Raw genomic sequence first — 22,357 nt, 5'->3', positions numbered from 1 at the left:
GGATAGGCACTATGCCTGATTAAACATATTCCCATGTATGTATTTACTTTGAAACCGAAAGCCGTTCCAAAGTTCACTTTGCTTGATTAAGACCTGTAGAGATCTCGTAAAGTCAATAGAGTCAAACTGCATCCATCCTCAGGTTTGATGGATTTGAAGGTCCTCAGAGACCTTCAGCTAATGTTTTGGTGTCGTAAGGTGTTCTTCTGTTAGCTAATCATGAATGATACAGTGGAGCACTACTGAAGTCCTCTGCAGTTTGAGTTAGGACGCTGCTTCTCACTCTCTGCCCTGAGCTGCTGAAACCTTGCTGTGCAGAGTGACAAAGCTGCTGCGTGCTGCTTGGTTTCACAGCTCTGAACAAATGATTGTTGCCTAAAGTAAAGCCTAACTGATACATGTTTGTAATGTTCTGCAACCCGTGTAGTGGGTAATAGCTCACCTATGAGTGAGAAATGAAGAAAGGTACTCTACCCAATTGAAATTCCTGGAAACAGGCCGAGAACAGTAACATAAATTACAATTTTATTTGTACTCTGATGGTGAATAGCCTTCGGACCAAACTCATGTTGTGGTAATTTTCTCCTCAGCTTTTCTAAAATAACTAATAACCTGAACAGAAAACAGAAAAGTAGAATTTCCTTGACATATATTTCTTGCATACTAAGATAATGCTCATGTGAGCTATTAGGACACACAGTACTTTCAGTGTTGCAAAGAAGGAGCAAATTGCACAAAACTCGAGCAAATTGTCCCTTAGATGTTCAATGCACAGATCTAAGATTTTTTTTTTTTACTTGTGTTGTTGGAATTCCTAGTTGATTTTTATGTTTAATAGTGTTAAGTCCTCTTTTTCCTGTTTTTTTTTTTGTTGTTTTTTTTGTCTGATGCAAACATCAGGACAGTATATAGTTTTGTACCTTTTCACCTAACACAGACCAGTGACGGAAGTAGATTCAGATTAGTCCAATGTATTGTTCATACGCTTCTTTTGCTGTATTGTTCATACACTTCTTTTGCAGCTGATGTGCAGTGATTTCTAGATTTCTTGTCTGCATCTCCAGATCACTTAGTTACCGTGTTTCTCTTCCCTAGAGAAGGGGTCCTAGCAAACAAGCCCGTTATAACCAAAAACATCCTGCCTATCCCAGCGTGTTTTAACAACTGTGTCAAATATAGATGCAGGGCAATGAAGTTCAAAGCCAAGTTGGTGCTTCTGAGAGCTTCAACACAGAAACGGAAAAGAAATGCACCATTCATAAGCAGAAAGGCTTAAATATTTATTCAGAGTTAAGGTCCATGCCAGTGAGGCTAGGGGAGGAGCAGAGCTATCAGTTCCCTGATAGTAAATATTTTTAATATAAACCAAACGTTGCTTAAAGAGTCCTTCCACTTTAACATTTCTCCCAAATCAGGATTAAATGCTCTGGGCATTTTTTAGAGGTTAAAAAGTGAAGACAACTCCCGTGGCAGATTGATCAAAATCATTTTTTCAGATGTATTTAAATATTGTGGCATCTGGCTATGTGTGGAGGATTTCTCTTCACCACGTAGGCAGGTAAAAAAGTAACAGAAAAAAAAGTTCTTGTGAAAACATTCTTATTTCTTTAGCTTTTATTATTTATTTGTGTATTTGGTGTGTATAAAAATTGGGAAATCAAATGATATTATTCATGAGGCTTATTTAAGGGATGCAGAATGGATATGTAGGACTTTAGAATTAGATATGTTTATAAAACACATTTTATATATTGAAACATTCATCTTCTATCCTGATCTGCCAAAACAACTCAGCATGCACAAACACTCACATAACTCAGAACGTGTTGTTCATGTACTTTAATTTGTTTTACATATGTTACCTTTATGATAGAATATTGCTTCTGTGTTTATTTCAATCCTTTATATTTGTGCATGTTTGAACCCCATATATTCCATCTCTAATAACAATGTGAGATACATTTGCTTTAATATTCAAATATCCATTAATTTTTGTCACTTCTCAATTATACTATGAGAAGCACAGAGTGTATGTTATCAAAGCTTTTTCCATTCTAAACTATCCTAGAATGCTTCTTGAAAAATTCTCTTATTTTCAGCACTTCCTTTTGATTTTCCTTTGGGATAGCTGAAATGTTTGGAGTCTGTAGTCCGAAACCATGCAGTATGGTGCTGTTAGTTGGAATCTATGCAATTAATACTTTAGGAAGATCAGCTCAAATTACAACACATTTGTCAATACAGTTATTTTCATCCTGTAGGGATTCCAGAATTCTGTACCAAATTAAGGGATAGATGCTTGCAGAGCATACTAATCTGTGTGCAGTAATGAAGGAAAATGTGTACTTATACTAAGGCTCATATTTATTCTTCTGACAGAGACAACCTGCACACTTATACAGGAACTGCATTTGCATACCTGAAAGTTAATTGCTAAATCATAAATTCTATACAGACATCAATATCTGATGAACAGCAAGTAATTATATCGTAATAATGCCTGAGAAAAAATGGCATATGCTGCCCTGAAAATGATGAATAATAAAGCTCTAAAACAGAAGGATTCATAGATAATTCGGGTTGGAAGGGATGTCAGGAGGTCGTCTAGTCCAACCTCATCCTCAGACAGCGTTATGGGATTAGTTCACGTGTCAGACATCACCCAGGCCCATCGTTTTTAAGGCAGATATCCTACAACCCCCTTTACTATCTGTTAGATGGGCGCTGCAGCTAAGCATCTTCAGAGGCACAGTGGGCAACACAGGCAGTATACAGTATTTGCTTTCTCTCACTGCAGTGCCTTTCTTGCGTATGCACGTACATGTGCACATGTACTCTTCCCTCTGTCATGGTTTCATCGGTTTTCATCGGTATTCTACATCATAACATCATGCAGTCCGTGTCCAAATGTAAGTAGGATTAGAAATACTCTTGTAAACTACTCTTAAGTAGTACTAGCATGAGGGAAGCAGTTCTGTCTGGTCACTAAAAGCTAGCTTGGCTTACTAGTGCACTTTGGTTCATTTCTAATCCTCCTTTGTATAGTTGTAAAGCTATTTGTATATTAAAGGTGTTATGGTGAAAGAAATTCAATTTGTATTTGGAGCAAAAAGTGGATATGTGATTTTCTATATGTAAGTTGTTATATATAGAGTGAAGGAATTTATTTCATAATTTGGAGTTGGCAGCTTAAGATCTCTACCTCCTACACAGATAAGATGAGCTTTTGTCAGCTTAGCAGAGCTCTCAACCCCAGTTCCCATCCCTGTACCTTAGGCATTTTAAATATCCTGAGCCTACCAGATAAGAAGTAAGGCCTTGAACATGGTTTTAAATTTCTTTAAGAAGACACTGGCGAGAGAATTAAAGTAATATTTGATGTGCCTGTTCTTGTTAAGAGGAAATGCTTCGGCATTCAACTAGCTGAATTTGGTGTAAGCCCATATATATTGTGTTGCCGTAGTCGAGGCAAGTGTAAGGGAGGTCAAATTACCATCTTGATATGAAATGGAGTGTTACAGTCCCTCAGAAGTGATTGATAGCACAGCTCCTATATGCTCTGTGTGTGGAATTTCTGAAGTGTATCAAAGTATTCTGAAGTTAATGACTGAACTGAGAACTGTGTCTTCCCTGAAAATACAAAGTTGTATTAGGTCTGGAATACTAGCTTAGTTTTAGTAGGACTTCGTAAAAATGTTTGGAAATTGAAAAGCTGATACCAGTGGTCTCTGGCTAGAATGGTCGCATCCAAGATTTCCTTCTGTGTTGAATGATCAGACTAATGCCAGGCTAATGAAAGGAAATCTCAGCATCCAAGTGATCCATTGCCATTCAGACAGAAGCACTGGTTATCCATGACCCTTTCAGGATGCAGGAAGGGCTGTAAAACCACCGCGGCAGTTTATAATCAGCTTTTAGCACCATCTGTTGTTTTTACTGTCCTTGGTAGTCAGTTAACACATAGAAACCGGTGAAGGCACGTCCTTGTCTGAAGACTTGTCAATACGGTCATTTTTAAGTATTATATTAAGGGCCAGGATACAGCAGACTGCTGCGAACACTGAGGCTGTATGTTAACTGGTTGAAATCCATGTCATTCTGTTGGATTTGTCAGAGTTTTGCCAGTATGGAGCAATTATATCCTAGCCCTCAGCTTGTACAATTGAGAATGATGAAGGGTCAGTCCAGTCAGTGAAGGTTTCAGTCCCAAGAAGTCTGGCCTCATAAGATTTAATGGCTGGTTTAATTGCATTACAGTCTGGCAGTTTTTCTCAGGCACATACACTTCTCCATATTTGCAGTATTCCTAGAACAGGCCTGGACTGTTGTAGCAGCTTTCTTGTCCCTCCTAGCTCACCATTTCATGGTTTTGTTTTCCTCACTGTTTCTCTCTGTGCATTTCTTCAGAGGGCACTGGAGTTTGTTTGCTTGCTTTGTTATCACTTTGTGCAGGGCCATCGTTGTTTGTACTATACTAGAAATAATTTTATTGTTACCAAAACTGATGTAAGAGACCTAGATTCAGGTGTAAATGCGTGAGCACAGCAGAGGACAAGGTTTCCTGCTTAATTACAAACATCCTGGAGTTTTAATTCTACATCAAGCCTGAACAATTACTTTAATGTAGTTACAGTTCATGTGTCTCACCAGAAATCGTCTGATTTAACCTCGTTTGGCACTTAAATTCCCTACCTCTGTGCTGAGAATTTGCTGCAACAAATGACAGCATTGCTTCAAGTATATTCTGAGCAGTAAAGCCAGTGATTGTGGTTCTCCTTTAAAATTTCAAGCAGAAGAAATTCTGGATGGCATTTCAGTCTTGAGAAAAGCTAGCCAGTGACAACGTGATCTCCCCTGCTGACCCATCAAGGCCTTCAGAGAGAAAAATTGGATCTGCATCACTGGAGGGTTTTCAGTCAAATGAGAGACCTGGGAGTGCAAAGCCTTGGTAGTAGCAAGCAGTCCTGCCTTTTTCAGGGCTGATCTTGCGCTTTTTATGTCAACAGTGCCTTAGATTTTAAATGTTTGAAATGAAGGCCTACCTCAGTAACTTCCTAATGTATACTGGGATTACAGAAATTCCTATCTGAGCAGCTGAAGTGTAGCACTTACCTCTAGTGTTCTACAGGCAGCGTTCCCGGCTTCGTCCAGTTGGGTTCCCATTTGGATGAATGTGGCACTGTACCATCTCCACTGGCAAGCTTAGTCGGGTTGGGAGTGCAGAATGGAGCAAGAGCTCCTTTGTTGTTGTCCAGGCTTTTGGTGAAATCTGCATAAAGGAGTGCGAAGTGAGAAAAACATATAAACCCACATGACTTGTTTTTCTTCAAGGCTCAAATATTACAGATACTTCAGTAAGCTGAGTATGATCTTGAGTACATACTTTTTTTTTTGTCTATTAAAAATAGCAATATTACACATTTGTGTTATTTTCTACCTGAAGCAAGGAAAAAAGAGATCACTGTTGGATTTATAAATTTCAGTTAGCCAAGTGAAACTGAGTGTTTGAAACCTAATGCCTTGCATCTGCTGGTCAGTATCAGTTGTCCTTTTGGTAGGTGCAGTTATCACTTAAGCATCACGTTGCATGCTTTTTCTCTTGTTCTGTCGCTGGGACACGATGAGGGTAGTATGGGTAAAGACAATTGAAAAATAACACAACTTTGTGTGCCACTGTAGATGAGGTTTTTAAAGTCTTGTATATTCATGTATAAAAGTATGCCAACACCTTGCCAAAACATTTATTCATAAAAGTCCCATGACCTGTACAAATACACAGTTCCCACATATTTAAAATAATAAAAATAATCTAAACTTCAAAAAAAAAAATTGAAATGTATAAAAACTGTCCAAATACACGTCTGCCACATACTTGAAATAGAAAGCAAATTACACTGTGTGCAAGGAAGTTGAGTAGCAATTACTGTGTGAATCCTGACTTTTACAAATGAATGACTCAAATTCCCTGCCATAGCACTGTGATTAATGTAGGGATTTTAGTTATTACATTTTAATTAGGTTATCCATTCTTTTAAATACGAGGTCAATGTTTTGCTTGTTGCTCTTCAATTGACTGAATTTACACATCCTGTCAGTTTTGTCACTTTATCATTACACTGCCAATAAACTACGTATATAGATGTTATTTTTGAGCTAAGCCTAGCTTGAGAAGGCTTCTTTCTCTAGAAACAATATTATATTTTACAAAGGATGTTACCAGCCCTTCTACCCTGTATCAGAAACATTAATACAATAAAAGATTATGGGTTTGGTACTGCTTTTATGAATGCAATTTCATACTGAGTTATATTCTAAATGCATTTTGTTACAGTAAGATTAATTTGAAAGACCTCTATATCTTAAGTCCAAATTTTAGTGCATATTTATGTATCTTTTTATTGGATATAAGAAGATGAATTGCATATGAGTTTTGTTTGAAAAGTGTGCACTATATGATTTGAATATGCTGTTAGAGTCTCATTTTAGTTCAGAATCTCAGGAAATAATCTGCTCAGGGTATAGACAAAACTATGTACGTATTCTGTAGCATTTGGGCTGCAGCAGTGTCTTTCCATACCTCCATGTGTTTGGTGTAACTACCTGGCTTATGCTGGTACATGTGCAATACTGCCTTCATGTGGCCACCGATCAAGCCACCATGCAGAACATGGTGCACCCTCTGTGCAGCGGTTCGCATTCCCGGGGCATGCAGCAGCACTCATGCCATCCCATGGCAGTCAGGTGCTGGGGGAGCCCTAGAGGCAGGATCCTCCAGACACCCCACACTTGCACGGCCCCAGTCTGCTCTCCTGGCTGCAGCAGGGCACTTGGCCTCTTAGCATCGCAGAAGCTTGTCCATCTTGGAACTATTCAACTTGCCTTCAGTGCAGCCTCCACTCCTTTCTGAAACTGCATCTCATGTATTCCTAGTCCAAATTCTTGGTCCGCTGAAGTTCTTTCTGTGTACTCAAGATGCAGAGCAGACCTGGATTTTTTCCTTTTCATCTCTGTGGCTTCCTCAAGCCTCACGACAGTGAAGCATAGATGTGTTGCCCTCTCCTCCCTGCCCAGTTGTTACTTTGGGGGTGTTTGTTCCAGAATTTGGTGGTAGTTGGAGAACTCCTTCCGTATGTGCCGGGGGAGACCTCATGGGGATCTTCCCCCTGAAAGCAGTGGGAGCCCTTCTACCTGAGACACTTACAGTGCAGTTGGATCAAAAGGAAGGGACTGCTACTTACATCTCAAATTTTTGTGATCTGTATTGCAGTGTGAAATTTCCTCTATCCTTATTTTTTATTTCTCTTCAGAAAGATGCCGGTGACTTCTCTGAAGGCTTGCTTTTTAGCTCCAGTGATTCCCCTTTGTGTGAGGTTTACTTCTTTTCTAAAGACACACATATTTTTCTCTCATTTTCCTGTTCTGCCTGGAAACTGAGGTGTTCTCCAAGTTACTACCTTTACAAGCAGAATAACATAGATATATAGTAAATTGATACCATTTAAAAGGAAATTATGTTCTAACATACAAATCCTAGAAACCTTACTTAGCATCGTAGTCGTTTGCACTGTAAGTATTGGTATGGAAGAAATCAAGATTCAGAATTATTGAAACTTACTTATTGACCTTCCATTTTTTTCATCCTCTTCAATAAAAAAAAAATTGTAGCTGGCCCTTTCTTCTTACTTTGTAACTCAGCTGGGCAGTGAAATCAGGCTTTTTCTTACACTGAAAGGCTGGGTTAGTTCTTAACAATTTGCCAATCTGTGCGACTGTCCTGCTTTGAAGACCTGAGCTGTCTTCTGCAGGCTCTGGAGTCTGTTCTGGAACAGTCCAAACTCACTCAAAGGAGCTTCACTTCTCACTCAACCAATACTATATTGTGTTGGCATGTGTTGAGTTACATATTTTGGATTTGAGCTTATTTTTGTTGAAATATAATGATGTAGAAAATAACTTGTGTGCTCCTACCATAATGCTGTGTGTCATTTTTATTTTATGCCCTTTCTCTGGCTTGAACTGAGCCCCATAGGTTTTGGAATTGAAGGATTAAAAATAACAATAGCAAAATAAAAGCTGTGGATTTTTTTCAGTGTTGCTAGGTACCTCATTATGTGTACCTCATTTATTATTTGCTAGATAGCCGTAGGTGTAGCAGCAACTCACTGAAGGAATGAACAGAAAAATATGAAAACAGTGATAACCCTCTAAAATACAAATTAAACAGTTATCATTACTACTTTTATCTAATTTCTCTATATTCTGTAGATACTGTCGCAGAGTACTTTCATTTTTACTGCAGGTCTGTATTTAACAACTATAACGAGGAGGAGGATTTAATTGAAATTTAAGTGTTCCCCTTGAATCTGACTATGGATACTGTGTGACAGAGAACCCCGAGCTGAGCACCGCAGTCCTTACTGCAAGGCATCTTTGCCATAGGACTGCCTGGTCCAGCATCCATGCAAGTCAGTGGAAAGACTCCATTGACTGCCAGAGGGCTTTGGATAAAGATGTAGAAAAGGGATTTAGACAAAGATAAATGAGAGATGTTATATTCCAGACTAATAGCTGTACTGTATGTGCACTAAATGGGGAGAGGTGCAGGGAGCCCACTCCCTCTACTTGTCATCAATTAGAGGAGGCATCCATGCCTGATGGCTTTCGATCAAAAGGAATCAGATGTAGCCTCTTCATTTACTTGTAATTTTCTGTGTACAAATTGGGTAGAGGGTAAAATCATATCTACTTCTGTATGTGATTATTAGGTGCACCTGTAGAAGGGAACATTTTTACCTTTTTCCTCTCTCTGCTGTTTCTCTTTTTCCTTGCCATGCTGCCCTTTCTTTTCCTTCAAGTGATTGGCCCCTCTGTGAGTTCTGGTGGTTATAACCAGAATTAAGATTTAGCTGCAAAACACAAATTACCTAAATGGCATGTCTTTGTACTTTGATTTGCTTAAAGTGTTTGTTTTGGAGCTTTGAAGTAGTTTATGCAAAAGAAAACCTATATGTGCCTGAGTAGCTGTGTACATGTGCAGTTGTGTACCAGGAGTTTGTCAGTATTGGTGGAATGAAGAGGAACTCTGCGTGGAATTTATTCAAAACTGGATTCAGATTTTTCATGTACTGCCTAGATATTGGAAATTCATTTGCTGAGTTCAACAATGAATTAATCACCTTACAATTTAAATCCGGAATAGTTTTACAGTAGTTAAAACCTATGAGTACTGCCTCATAAATACATTAAGCACTATCACTCTTGCAAACAAGGACTGTCCATATTAATTTTCTTTACTATTCATAATGATTCTGTGAACTTTCTTGTTAAATTCAGCTTTTCATGAATCTCATAGGTCTCAAAAATAGGAAATTATAGAAACAGATGAAGCTGACATGGGCCTGCTGGAAGCAGTGGACTTAATTTTGTTCACAATGAACTCAGTAATAACAGTGCTTGTTATTTTCTGAGATCACTATATTTTTCTCACTCCTCAGCTGTTAATTTGAAAAACAGTAACACTTTAATTTCTATTTTTATAGCATCTTCTAGGCCCCATCATGGACTGTGGCGAAGTGGAACTCTACAAACAGATAACAAAGTCTAGTATTTAAGTACATTGTGTCTTCTGGATTGCAAGGGCTTTTAGACAGCACTTTCTTTTGCTGTTGTGTATAACTGGAGGTCTTGAACCTTTTTGACTCTTTTTCCATAGTGAATATTAAGAAGTAAGATAAATGAAATAATTGTTTATATGCTTTTGATCACAGAATTTAAAGTTGAGAAAAGTGTTTTCTTCATATGTATTCTTATTTCTTACAGTGTTTTGTGTAATAGCATCTTGTTCTTCTACTATATTGTGTTCTTAGCATCCATGGTGGATTCTCTTCCTCTTAGTGATAAGCTCAGTCAGGAGACACAAATCAAATTCATTCTTATGACAAGAGAATCAACTGTTTTCAAAGTTTCATTCTCTGTTAGATTCGGAGATGCAATGGCTTTCATTTCTCCCTTTCCTTTCCCAGGGGCTTCCAGCGTTCAGTTGACACGGATGCTGGATGCCTTGTCTGTGGAGCAGAGTGGAGAAGAATGGATTTTAGTGTTTTGATTTTGAAATCTTCTCTTACTGTGATACTCCCTCACAATGCTAGTCACATATTCCTGACAGTACATTGAAAATAGCACTGAATTTTATCTTGCCATTTTAATTCAAAATGCATATGTTCCTGTACACACACTCACCAGTCTCAGAGACCAGAGGGAGACAGAAAGGGAAGGAGCTCTCCTCAGTGCCTGGCCTCCTGCTGCAGCAGCGCGTGCAGGGCTGTGCAGGCACAGCTGGAAGAGCGAGACACATGAACTGCTGTTGCCCATACAGTGACTGTTCTGTGAATAAATAGCTTGTCAGTCTAGCACTTTAAACAAGCACTTTCTTCTTCTTTAAGCTAGCTTTTTGACATTTTCCATTAAGCATACTGTAATAGAAAAGATGAGTAGAATTTTTCTACACCTTAGGAACAGCAACCTGTCTGCTTAGCATGGAGGACCCTCTCTGTGCAGTGACTGAGAGCTTTATGCTGTGCTGAATTACTTCTCAGTGTTAGATTCCAATCGGGCTCGCCTCTGTGCCTGCCTTGCTCTCTCAGACTGCCTTTGTCTGTGAGTAAAGCCATAAGGCAGCCAGGAGGTAGCACACTTCTCGGTGTGAGCTGGGGCTGCGGAGTGAAATCATGCTGTACCAAAGCACTCAGCGCTAGCATGTGCTTACTGCAGTGTGTTTCCAGGAAAGGTCACACACCCAGCAGTGAGTGCTGCAGCTGAGGCTCCTCAGGTAGGGGCTCTGCTGTCTTTCCGCTCTCAGAATGCACTGAAGTGCATCAAGGCACGTTAGCTGTATGTGTGCTAAACTCTGTGTGTGCAGGGGACTTGATCTGCACCAGTCTCTATGCACGTGGGCACATAAGAATTACTAAATACAGGCAGTCAGACTTCAAATGAAAATGCACTGCCTAAATATAAACTTTTTTTAAAAGAAAACTTACTATTTATATAGTAACTCATAATGGAACTCTTTTGTCTATTTAGTTAACGGGTCATTAGAATAGCTTTTGGTTTAACAGATCTAATACTTGTGTAAATATTTGCTTGAATAAAGACATGCATATACAAACAAGCACAGTGCATGTACGTAAACGCACGTGAGCACGCAAAATATTTCAACTGTTCTCCCTTGCTTAAAGCTGTTTTGAAAGTCAACACAGCCATTAATTATTGTCAAAATACTTAGACCATATTGTAGTCTGCCGCTGCTTTTCTTTTTTTATCCTTCTGATATTTAGGTTACTCAAGCACAAAGTCTGCCTTTGGAAGCCCGTTAAATAAACTGCAGAGGTAGCATAGTGTTTCCTAGCAACATCATGTCTGTACCAGTGATGCCTGCTTCCCCCTTTAAGCTAAAAGCAAAGTCATGTCCATTAATCCCCAGCTGCACATAAACTTTTCAGAGATTTTGCTAGCTCCCTACTGTTCGTGTTTTCATCTTGCTCATATGATGCAAAGTAAACTGCTTCTGTGATTTAATTCTCTTCAGTGCTTCAGTACAAAGCCAACCTTGTGTGTATATTCACAATTACTGTTTGTTTTTCATTTCAAATGAGTAATTTTTTCTCTGGTATGATGCCTCCCCTTGGACTTTTATCACTTCGGTCATTCAAACCACCTGACAAGCCGAAGAGATAGAATAAATGCCTCGAAAGTATATTATCTGGGTTGCAAAATAAGTGCATTTTCATAGCTAGGATAAGTAATGGCAAAATAACCTTTCATTTAAGTGATGGGAGAACTGTATTTTTTAGTACACAGTGACAGCACTGAAAACTTTTAGGGCTTGTTACTGTCAGTTGACAACTTTCTTTGTAGAATGAACTGAATGATCTTGGCCCTGTTCATAGAGGTCTGGTGTCCTACTTGGAGAGATTTGGTAGAGATGGAGTTGCTGTGCCAGTGCTGCCACTGGTACAGGTTTGGGCACCTAATAGGACAACGTGTGGAAACTTTGTTTGCTGTTATCTGCAGACAACTTTCTCCAAGGGACAGCTGAGGCCTCAGTCCTAAGACATTAATTACTCACACTGAATTTCTCAGAAACCCAACAAGGTAAAGTAAGAGTGAATGCTTACCTCCAGTGACATCAGTGGTGAACAGCAGGGATACAAGGCAGCTTGCTTTCCCACAAGGGAACCTCCTGCAGCACTGTGTAAGCCAATTTGGGGTCAGATGAACTCCTCTCTAGCATCATCTGATCATAGCAAAGGCTGCTTGGTGTAGGAAGGACCAAAATTCAGAGCTCTGACTTTCTGAACAGGCTTATGGAAGTGTACTTGTGGGAGTTTCTGCAAGCCGTAGCAGTCTAAATGAGTGATTTCTGGAAGGCTGCTCAACCTCTCAGCACTAGCTGTGTACGTTTGACAGTTGTTGTTGTTCCTGGTCACCTGCAAAGGCCATGGGACACAAAGGTGACTTGCTGTCACCTTGGTCTTTCTCCAGTGCTGCTCCTCTGAAGTGGTGCTGCTCAGACAAAGAGAACATAGTTATTTGCTTTCAGAATGTTTCCCAGTGCTGCCTTCCTTACTTGCGCCTGATGAAGAGAGCGAGGGCTGCCCATTAGTTCCTCACTGCCCTTAAAATGCCTGGGGAAGGGAGTGGAGCACTTAATAGTCACAGCTTGGGGTCACAGAGGCAAATGCAAAAGACTAATCCAGCTGGACAGTGAGACCTGAGAGTCTGTAGCAGGTCCCTTCGGTGACCCATCACTGGTAGTGGAAGGGAAACGGAGAGAGCGTGAAGCTTTGTGAGCTGCTTTGAGATGAAATCTACTGCCCAAGACAAAAAGCAATGAGGTACATGTTGTGTGGTGGCTGTATAGATATCTGGCAGGATGAGACTGTATCTCCAAACTAGATATGAGAGCTTGAATGATTGGGTTCCAATATCTATTGTCAGAGTGGCAACGCAGCCTTCTCCTCCTGCTCAGACTAATTAGAAGGGATAGGAGAGGTCCATTGCAGGACTCTCAAATCTTCTTTCACATCTGTAGACTTGTGTGGATTGGATGTGGTATATCTGGAAGGTTATCAAGGCTTCATTATCTTACAGGCTGGATTTGATTTTCTTGCCCTTTATTCCAAAGGAATACTCAGTAAAATACATTGGCACCTCCTGAGAATAATTTAGTTGCAGGAAAAATAAAAAGCAGTCAAGTTGTTCTCTTGCCTTTGGACATTCTGTTGAAGCATATAAGCACCTCAGCAAGTGAATGTTTTTGTTCCCCATTCAATTTTTGCTAGACAGGAAGGCATATCATTCCCATAGCCAATTAAAGACATATATCTTTTGTGGGTTATCTCTTCTGGTCTGAATTTCAGAAAGCACAGCAGGTTGCATCGTACTGTTCAGTAAACTCAGTGTTAAATAAATAGGTGTTCTAAAGTGACTGTTAAAGAAGGAAAATATTTTCAATATCATTTACTGAGACTTTGTGTAGAGAAAGCTCTTGAGAATTATACAGTGCACAATATAAATGGCACCTGAGCACTGAAGTGCTTGTTTCAGAAGACATTCTTCCTCTCATATATCCACACAAGCACATAGAATGAGAAAAAACGTGATCTTGCCAGTAGACTGCTGTTTCTATCTACTGCCTTTAACTCCAGAACATTTACAGGGCTCTTAGAACATTGCTGTTGTTAGGGCTCATCTTCCCATCTGGCTTGAGCTAAGTCCCCATTTCTTTAGGCTATCCCCTTTCCTTACCTTTCTTCTCCACACCGCGGTCATGGCTCTGGAGTTAGGCAAGCGTTTGTCCCACCAGCAAGAGCGAGACTTTCTGTTTGCACAGTAATATTGTCAGCAGTGTGAGTGTGAGCGTGAATAAGCCTGTCTTGTACTTACCTGCCTCGTTTCTTCCCCCAGATGGCTGCCCTGACCTGTGTAACGGCAACGGGAGGTGCACGCTAGGCCAGAACAGCTGGCAGTGTGTCTGCCAGACCGGCTGGAGAGGGCCTGGATGCAACGTTGCCATGGAAACCTCCTGTGCTGATAACAAGGATAACGAGGGAGGTGAGCAGAAGTCTTCCAATTCCCCATCCCTAAAGAGCAGAGGGTTATCCATGCTTTCTTCGTGAGTCATTTTACTTCAGAAAGAGTTTGGATGTCATTATCATCAAGTGTTGTTGTTTCCTTCCTTTTGAAACAAATGAGGCTGAGTGCCGCGGCCTTGCGGAGCCCAGTTCTGTTGGAGTCCCACTGCAGCCCATGGCATTTCGTGGGTGCTGAGTACAGCCCACTGGACTGGAACTTCTTCTTGCAGGCTCTTGGCACATGTGAATTGCAGAACAGCTTACTGTGCCTGTGTGCACAAGCATAGCAACTGATTTAGCAGGATAGTTAGGAACATTTTTTTAGCTCTATGCTAGAGGCCAGGGTCATGCTCTCATGTGCACAGCCCGTGTAAGTCATTGTAGCGTGCTGTCATATTTCACAGCTCATACACCAGAGCTGAGTGAGTTGTGCTGAGCAGTCATATATGGTAAGGGTCTGAGGTTCCCGTTCAAATTTCTTTCCTTTATCAGGCATATGTCTATTAAATACAGGATTTATTCTGTTTGCCTACAAGGATGACTTCAGTTTCTCTCTTTTTGTAGAGCCTTCCACTTTGAAGTTGGTTATACTGACCTGAAAGCAGTTTTGAGAGGTTGTGTTGTTTAAATAAGACTGCTTGGAAAACTATCCCCTTCATCTCAAACAGCTTTTTATATGTCTCATTACAATGTCTTTAGTAAGTTACCTAGATTCTTTTCCACTTGTTTCTGCTCACTATTAAAAATGAAACATCAGACAGAGCTTTTTTCTTTGGGACTCTTGCTTTTCTTTGGCCAATAATTGAAGAGTGCATCTGTTGTTTGCTGATTAATAAATGTTTTACTTGTGATATTTCTTAAAACCTCAGAGAAGCATTTGGCTTATTTGAATGATCGCTTCTAGGGTAAATTTGAGTTTTAATTTTATATAAAATTTCACTGTGTAGAAATGGTTCATAAGTCCCAAACTGAGGTAGCGTGATTTTAACCACATCTGAAAATCATCTGCTAGGTCTAATCTGTAAATTCACCGTTAGTTCCTTGGTTTCACATGATCAGTGCTGACAGAAATATTTCGAAAGAGCTAGAGCTGATTCAATTTCAGAAAACTGGAATTTGTTTTGTTGGTGTTACCGAATCTGTTACTGCTGTGTAAAGAGCAGTAACAGACCAAATCAAACTCCAAGTTACATTATTTGGAGTCTGCTTCCTTACTTTGGTCCTTTAACTAAACAACAAAACACACTAAGCGTATTAGTATGCAGTGTAAGAAGCTAAAAGGTTAAGTGCGTATTGCTTATGTGTGCAGCTTTCATAGCTTTGAATATTATAAAGAAAAATTTGAAAATGGGTCCATCATCGTATTTTTCCCCAAACAAGGAGTTTAGAAAACATTATTAGAAATACTGAGATAAGGTGTCTAAAACAGAATTAAAGTATATCCATAGGGGGAACAGCTTGTTTACTTATTCCAGGACAATATTCTGCACTCGTGAAACAGAAAGGCACGTGGGAGAAATTATTTGACTACTGAGGTCATTCAGCTGTTCCTCCCAATTTAAAACTGCAAAATTCTAAAACTTAGTTTATGAAAGAGAAGTCATTGACTACATAGAATATATTTGCCATACAACAGTCCTATAATATTAATCAGCACTACCTTGCAAGACGCATGGTTTCTAGTTCTCCGTGGTCATACCTGAGGGAAAACTGTGGTCTAACTGAATAGCAGAACACTTAAGGGGAGAACTCCTAAGAGGTTCTCAGCACCTGCACATTGAAGTTAGGGGCTAGAGAGACTGCTGCTCATTGCTTCTTGAGGGAGTGTGGGTATTCTGAAAATCTGCTTCCATTTCAAGGTCCCAGCAACCCAAACAGACCACTTGGCCCACACATTTTATGGTAAAGCAAGAAATTAAACCCTTATCTCCTGACCCTGAGCTCAGTGCTTTAATCCAAAGATCATTATTGGTCTATAATAGTATCATCCTTCTGACATTTCTGTGGAGTTTTTCTGTAAGAGAGCTTAGGATCTGTTCAAGACCTGTCCAGTGACCTGTATCTTCAAACACCAGCAAGGTGTATGTTAAAACAGTAATAAAATAAAGCTGTTGGATTCAATCACTGTGTGCATTGTACACACAGCACAGGTGGTACAGGCTGTGAGCTGCACTGCAGTACTCATCAGTCTTCCCGGTGCCTTTGTGATTTTTGCCCTTGCAGTTTGATTATATTTTAAGTTTCAGGTTTATTTAAGATGGCCTGGGGCCCTCCCCAGCCTTCTCTGTACGGACAGAGTCATTCTCACTCCTATCAGTGTGTTAAATGGTCAGTCACAAGTGAGAGCTACAACAAAACTCAAGACTGAAAATAACTTGCATCCCTTAATATTTCAAGTGAGGTTCTGCCTTTGCATTGAGCTGCAGTGCGCTGTGTGTGTCTGGTTCACTGCACATCTGGCCAGGAGCACACCCAGTGACCTCTATGTTAATCAGTGCTAACTCAGGGGAGACGGCAGGAGTGTGCAGGAATGGAGAGGAAGGAAGGGATGTGTGCTGTGTGCTGTAACGTGCACCTTTATGTAATTGCGACAGTGTCTAATAAGAAACAAAGAGGATAAAGTTTTTTCATTAGATGGAGCTGAAAACAGTACTATGGTAATCAATTTTAAAGATTTAGCTAATTACCAGAACCCCAACTTTCACATAAAATGCAAGTTTATTGAACGTTAAGGAAATCTCCTGTCCTCCCCACTCACTCTTTTCATTGAAACTCAACACAGTTTACTTGCAGCCAAATGTTGAACTCATTTGCTGCCTTGTTAACATCTTAGCTCTTTTAACATAAGTGAGTAGTTCTGGAGCAGTTCTGAACACACACAATAGTCTTTCAAATGGAAGCAGGGTAGCTAAAACCACAATACTTTGTCTAAATGAGGAGAGGTGAATATCCTTCCTTCTCCATCCATTTCATATTGCTAAAATGTAGTTGTTTCAGAGTGTCACTGGAATACAACAATAATTTTCTGTCTACTATTCTTCCCCAAGCGTCAGTGGGTTTAACATATTTTGGCAGTTCTTCTGTGTTCAACCATACTTACTGTGATTCTATCTCATAATAGATTCAAAGGCCTTGGGCCAAGTCTTCATTTCATGGATGTCAAGATGAGCATTGCCACTGACTCCAAAGGGACTCAGATTTGTCCTGTTTTGTCTTATTATGTGCCACAATGTGCATTACATACCATAGTTCAAAAAGAAAAATGAAATATTATACTTAATATTTTCTTTCCATTTTAGATTAGTGCCCCTTAGCTGGTTTATTTCTAGAAGGGGCAGCTGTTGAGACTTACAAATCTTTGTTGTATATGAGATGTCAGTGCATATTACTCGTACAGATAAAACAGGATTCCAGGGGACAGTGTCCAGAGCTGTTTTCTCCTCTCAGAGCTGTTCAAGTAGAGTTGTGCATGATCCAAGGCAGCACTGGAAACTTCACTTGTGTTTGTTCTTTCTGGCACATCTAGATAAGTACTTAATTGTGTCTGCTCTTCATTATGAACATGTTTAGAGTCACTATAGGGTACTTTGCTAAAAAGATTCAAAGGATCTTGTCTGTTCCTTTGTTTTTAAGGCAGAACCCTAACCAAAAGGGAAGGGTGGGTCTTTTTTGGCATTGACTCACTTTTAAGATCTCTTTATATTGACAAATTTTTCTATCTTTTCAAAACATGTTTGAGTTATGTAATTTACTCACTGTGGCCACTTCTAAATCTAATCCCTTTTCTTAATCGGTCCCTCAGTAGTCTAATAGTTATTAAGCATCTTTTGGAGGGATTAGAAATTGCTTTATTTGACAACCTATAATTGTGATTACAATGTATAATCCCCCCCAAAAGACTTGTATAGCCCACTTAATTCACTGTAGACTTATTTTAGGAAATTAAGGGACTAAAAATGGTATTTCGAGGAATGGGAGAAAGTACATTACTTATTAAATACATATTTCTTTAACTTATTGCGTAAGGAAATCCCTATAGGAGCGTATTTATACCCATCTTTTTACAGTAACTATTTTATAATAATTTGGTGGTTCCTGAATTGCATAGTTGCTTTTAACCTCTCAGAACAGTCTTCCTAAATTGTGTATATTTAACCTTAAACCTTCCATTGCCTCAAGGGAAATGGACAGTATTAAGCAAACTAAAAAAAAAAAAAAAAAAAACACATATTTCTTTTTCTGAAGAATATTTTACTAGATGTCGGAGACAGTTCATATGAGGAGCTCACTTTTGAGATCCCTTTATCCCGGTCTCAATGAGATAACCCACAAGAGGTATCTAAGAGCTCTGCAGGAGCAGCCTTGTCAGGAGCCTCATGTCACTCACTTGAGTTGCTCTTGCTAGGCTTTTCTTTCTCTTCTTCTCCTTCCTTTTTCATCCTTTCAAAATTATCATACTGATATTTATAATTTGTATTGACAACTCATGTAATGATGTTTCTTTCTCAGAGAAAGAAAAACAGACAAATACCAAAATTTTGCTAAATTGGTTTATTTAAGATTTGACCATGATAGAACAGATACGGGAAGGTTAAAAAAAAGTCAATAAAAAGCTTAAATACTTTCATTGCTTATATCATTTCACAGTTCACATTTCTCCCCTAAATGTAATTTTGTAATTATCTGGACTACAGTTCAGTGACGAAGAAAGGGAAGCAGCCAAAGCATTATAGAAGGCTAAGGTAAATAGAAAGAGAAATTGTTTATTTGTGATGCGAAGTGAGACATTCTTCTTTATAAAATACGTTTAACTTATTTCCATTTGGCTTTGTAAAAAGAGTTGTGCATATCTCAGAAGACAAATTTTGCCCTTCAGTTTGTTACTATATAGCTGTAGCAACTCCAAGAAATACAGTTGGCGGTAGTTCTGTTTGGCACAAAACATTAAAGATAATGAATGAGAGAAAGCCAGCTATCTGCTACAGTATGAATCTTCTTCAATTCAAGAGAAAAATACATTCCCAGTGAAGTTCACTGTCAGGACAGTGCACTCGACTGATTGAAAGGCTGTTTATTTGAGTTGTCTTAGAAAACTCATCTCTAAAATTAGACAGAAAGAAAATAGAAAGAGAAGTGTCTTTCTGCAATAAACATTTAGAAAAAAATTGCTTTTAGAGAATTACAAATCCTGTGACTTGATACTGCATCAGGCTCGTGACATTTAAGATAATACAAGTATTTCACAGCACAAAAGCAAATCATGTAATTTAGCTTGCCTCAACAAGCCTTGCCTCAGCAGGGGTCTCTAATTCAGCACAGACAAAAGATTTTATGAAGTTCTCAATATAAATACCCAGAATACTCCTGGCACAGAAAGTACCTTCCCAGAGCCTGCACAATAGTCAGTTTTAGAGCACTAAATGTAATGAGTGGTTGAAATCTGTTGTGGACGGGGGCCAGAGTGAGTCATGTAAACTCAAGTATAAAATCTGTATGGAAACCAGGCATTATATAAGTTTGACAAGAGCTAATGAGTGCGCTTGTGTGTGATTTTGTTAAAATTTCATGTCAGCCTCTAATCGTCTTTACACACATTAGTCAGCTTATCCTCACGCTGTCCCCCATGGGATATGTTACTGCAATAGCATGCTCTTATAACCCACAGAGAAGGGAAAGCAAGAAATTTAGTGACTGCAAATTCCCTTGTTTAAAAAAGCACTGAATGAACATATCTTCAAGGTTGTTTTTATCATGGAGCCCTCTCAGTCATCTCTGCTGGGGATGTGGTTTGGAGTTGGAGCACCCAACCTGCCGGGTCTGCAGGTCCCAAGCAGTGCGTAGCTGCAGCTGTGTTGCGTCATCCTGAGTGGGCAAGGGAAGGGGAGCTGCTCCTTTACCGATACCGTATTCAAGGGCACTTAAAAACCTCACTGGGGAGTTTTTTGCCATTCAGAGCTTGCAGAAGCCTGGGTTTATTCTATTTTATCACAATCTGGGATTTACAATCCAGCTTTTCCTGAAAGACAGCTTTGTTTCATGTTTAAGGTTCCAAAAATCTTCCGCTGTGCTCGCGGTTTGCTCTAGAATCAGTGTTACAATGGATATCCTGACAATTCACAGGGAGCCTTTCCAGCTAGGCAAAGCCAACTGAGGAGCAGGGCTGGAACAGGATTAGAAGTGTTTCCTTTCTTGTCAGCACCAGGACTTCTGAGGAATTATTTTGAACAACGTATGCCAATATAACAGCAATTAGATCAAGCTATGAAAGTGGAAATTTGAGTTAACATTAAATAAAAACCAGTAATAAGATATACTGGGCTGTGGAATAGTCTGTCCATGGAAACAGTTCTGCATGCAGTTTTAGAGCTCAATTAAAATATTTCTATATTGGCAGAGAGAAGACCTATTCTTTTGATAATCTGATAGAGCATCTCTAATTCTTTCACCTTGGGTATATTAATACTACACATAATTAAAATCGGATCATGATAAATTAACTAATTTGCCCTTAGAGTGATCAAAGGCCCTTTCACCCTCAGGGCTCGTGGGAACTTCTGCTCCCCCCCCACACTCCATTTTAATCATAAGTCTGAAATGTTTATTGGAAAAAGAAGAATTTCCAGGAATTGCGCTCTGAAAGTCACTGGCTCCTAAAGCTAATGAAGTGTAAGGATGCCCTCTGCTGAGCATGTGCTCAGGAGCTTTGTTGGGGAGCAACAGCATTGTCCCCTGCTGGGTACAGAGAGCACCTCCTGGGCAGCTGGATGCCAGGGCAAGGTGACCCATTCTAACATGCATCCTGAGCTGAATCTGTAGCACAACCTGAACTGGATGAAGAGTGAACACTGAAGAAAATTAACTTGTAGGAGTTTAAAACAAAACAAAAAGAAACCAGTAACTCAAGTGTCAACTTACTTTCCAAAGAAAGATATAGCACTATTTTGGAATCCAAGCATCTGGAGATGATCAGAAATACCCTCAAGTGGTGAAGGAAAACTGATGTTAAGAAGTCCTAAATACTTTAGCAATAATATATATCACTGTTTCTATGGTATGCTTTTTTAGGCCTTCTAGTGGTGTTCTAAAGCCATCTTAAAATGAAGCTGTGCACAAGTACATCATTTTTGTTATATGTGATATTTCAAAATTTTGCTTTTTGCTGTGGGTTAGGCCTGCCCAAAAGTTTATGTAACAATTCAGAGAAAGTAAAAAAAAGTGCATCTCCATTAACAGACATGAAGTCTTCAAGAGGAATCCCAAGTTGCTTAATTTGCTTCTGGATAGATATGGGAATAACTAAGGAAAGGAGAATCTTGTGCTTCTGCTTTAAGTTAAATCAAAGTTTCCTGTTTCTTCCTTCTATGTTTAAGCCACGTTGGGACTTGTTTGCATCTGAAACTGTTGGAGGAGGTTTAGCACCATCTTAACTCCCTCTCCAGTGTCTTTCCTGTAGCATTCAGAGTGTCAGAGTGCTGCTGACTTAAACTCAGATGTACACACTATGAAAAGCAATGATATCTTGATGAGGCTTATGGTGAGGTTTTTGTCATTGAATTAACTGTATAAATAATTCAGCATGCCTGAGGAAATCTGGAAGATGACAACTTCTGAAATATATATTAAAAACAAAGTCCTGAATTCTAATTAAAATTCATGCTTATGGCAGTTTTCTCTCATAGAAGGAGCATTTTTTTCTAGCCTCTATCTTAATCAACTGAGCCTAATGCAACTAAGTGATTGCACAACAGTTTATTAATTTCATTTTTTGTGGTACAGTATGGCTGGAAAAGTGGGCTGACGGGAACCTCACACAGTTTAACAAGAACTGCAAAGTCCTGCACCTGGGGATGAGCAGCCCTGTTCACCAGTGCATACAGGGGCCACCCAATTGGAAAGCAGCTCTTCAGGTTGAATATGAGCCAGCAAGGTGCCCTTGAAGCAACTAAGGCCAATGGTATCCTGGGCTGCAGTAGGAGAAGAGCATGCGTATTTTCTGTGATCCTGTAACAAAGACATTACTGGAGGTTTTTCAGTGTACGATGGAGATTACTCACGCTGAGACTCACCTTGAGAACGTTTGCAACAATACATTTAAAAAGTGATAATGTTCCAAACAAGTAGCTCGTGTGTGTATTTACTTTATAATATATGAAATATTCCTCTAAGAGTATGAAATTGTGCAACTATGAGTTCCCATAATGCATGAAAACCTTCCTACATGA

At 39.4% G+C, this 22,357-nt stretch overlaps 1 protein-coding gene across 16 annotated transcripts in view; it reads left to right on the top strand.

Moving 5' to 3' along the window:
• TENM2 (teneurin transmembrane protein 2) overlaps window positions 1–22,357 on the top strand; it is a 616,658-nt gene that overhangs the window by 555,755 nt on the left and 38,546 nt on the right. For all 16 annotated transcript variants that reach the window (XM_021410395.1, XM_021410388.1, XM_021410399.1 and 13 more), the window contains one exon: window positions 13,969–14,115. In XM_021410395.1, coding sequence (XP_021266070.1) covers window positions 13,969–14,115 — 147 coding nt within the window. The remainder of the gene's footprint in view (window positions 1–13,968; window positions 14,116–22,357) is intronic.

This window comes from Numida meleagris, chromosome 12 (genome assembly GCF_002078875.1).
Source record: "Numida meleagris isolate 19003 breed g44 Domestic line chromosome 12, NumMel1.0, whole genome shotgun sequence".
Lineage (NCBI taxonomy): Eukaryota > Metazoa > Chordata > Aves > Galliformes > Numididae > Numida > Numida meleagris.
The sequence above is the reverse complement of the archived record's forward strand: the minus strand, read 5'-3'. Positions and strand labels throughout refer to the sequence as shown.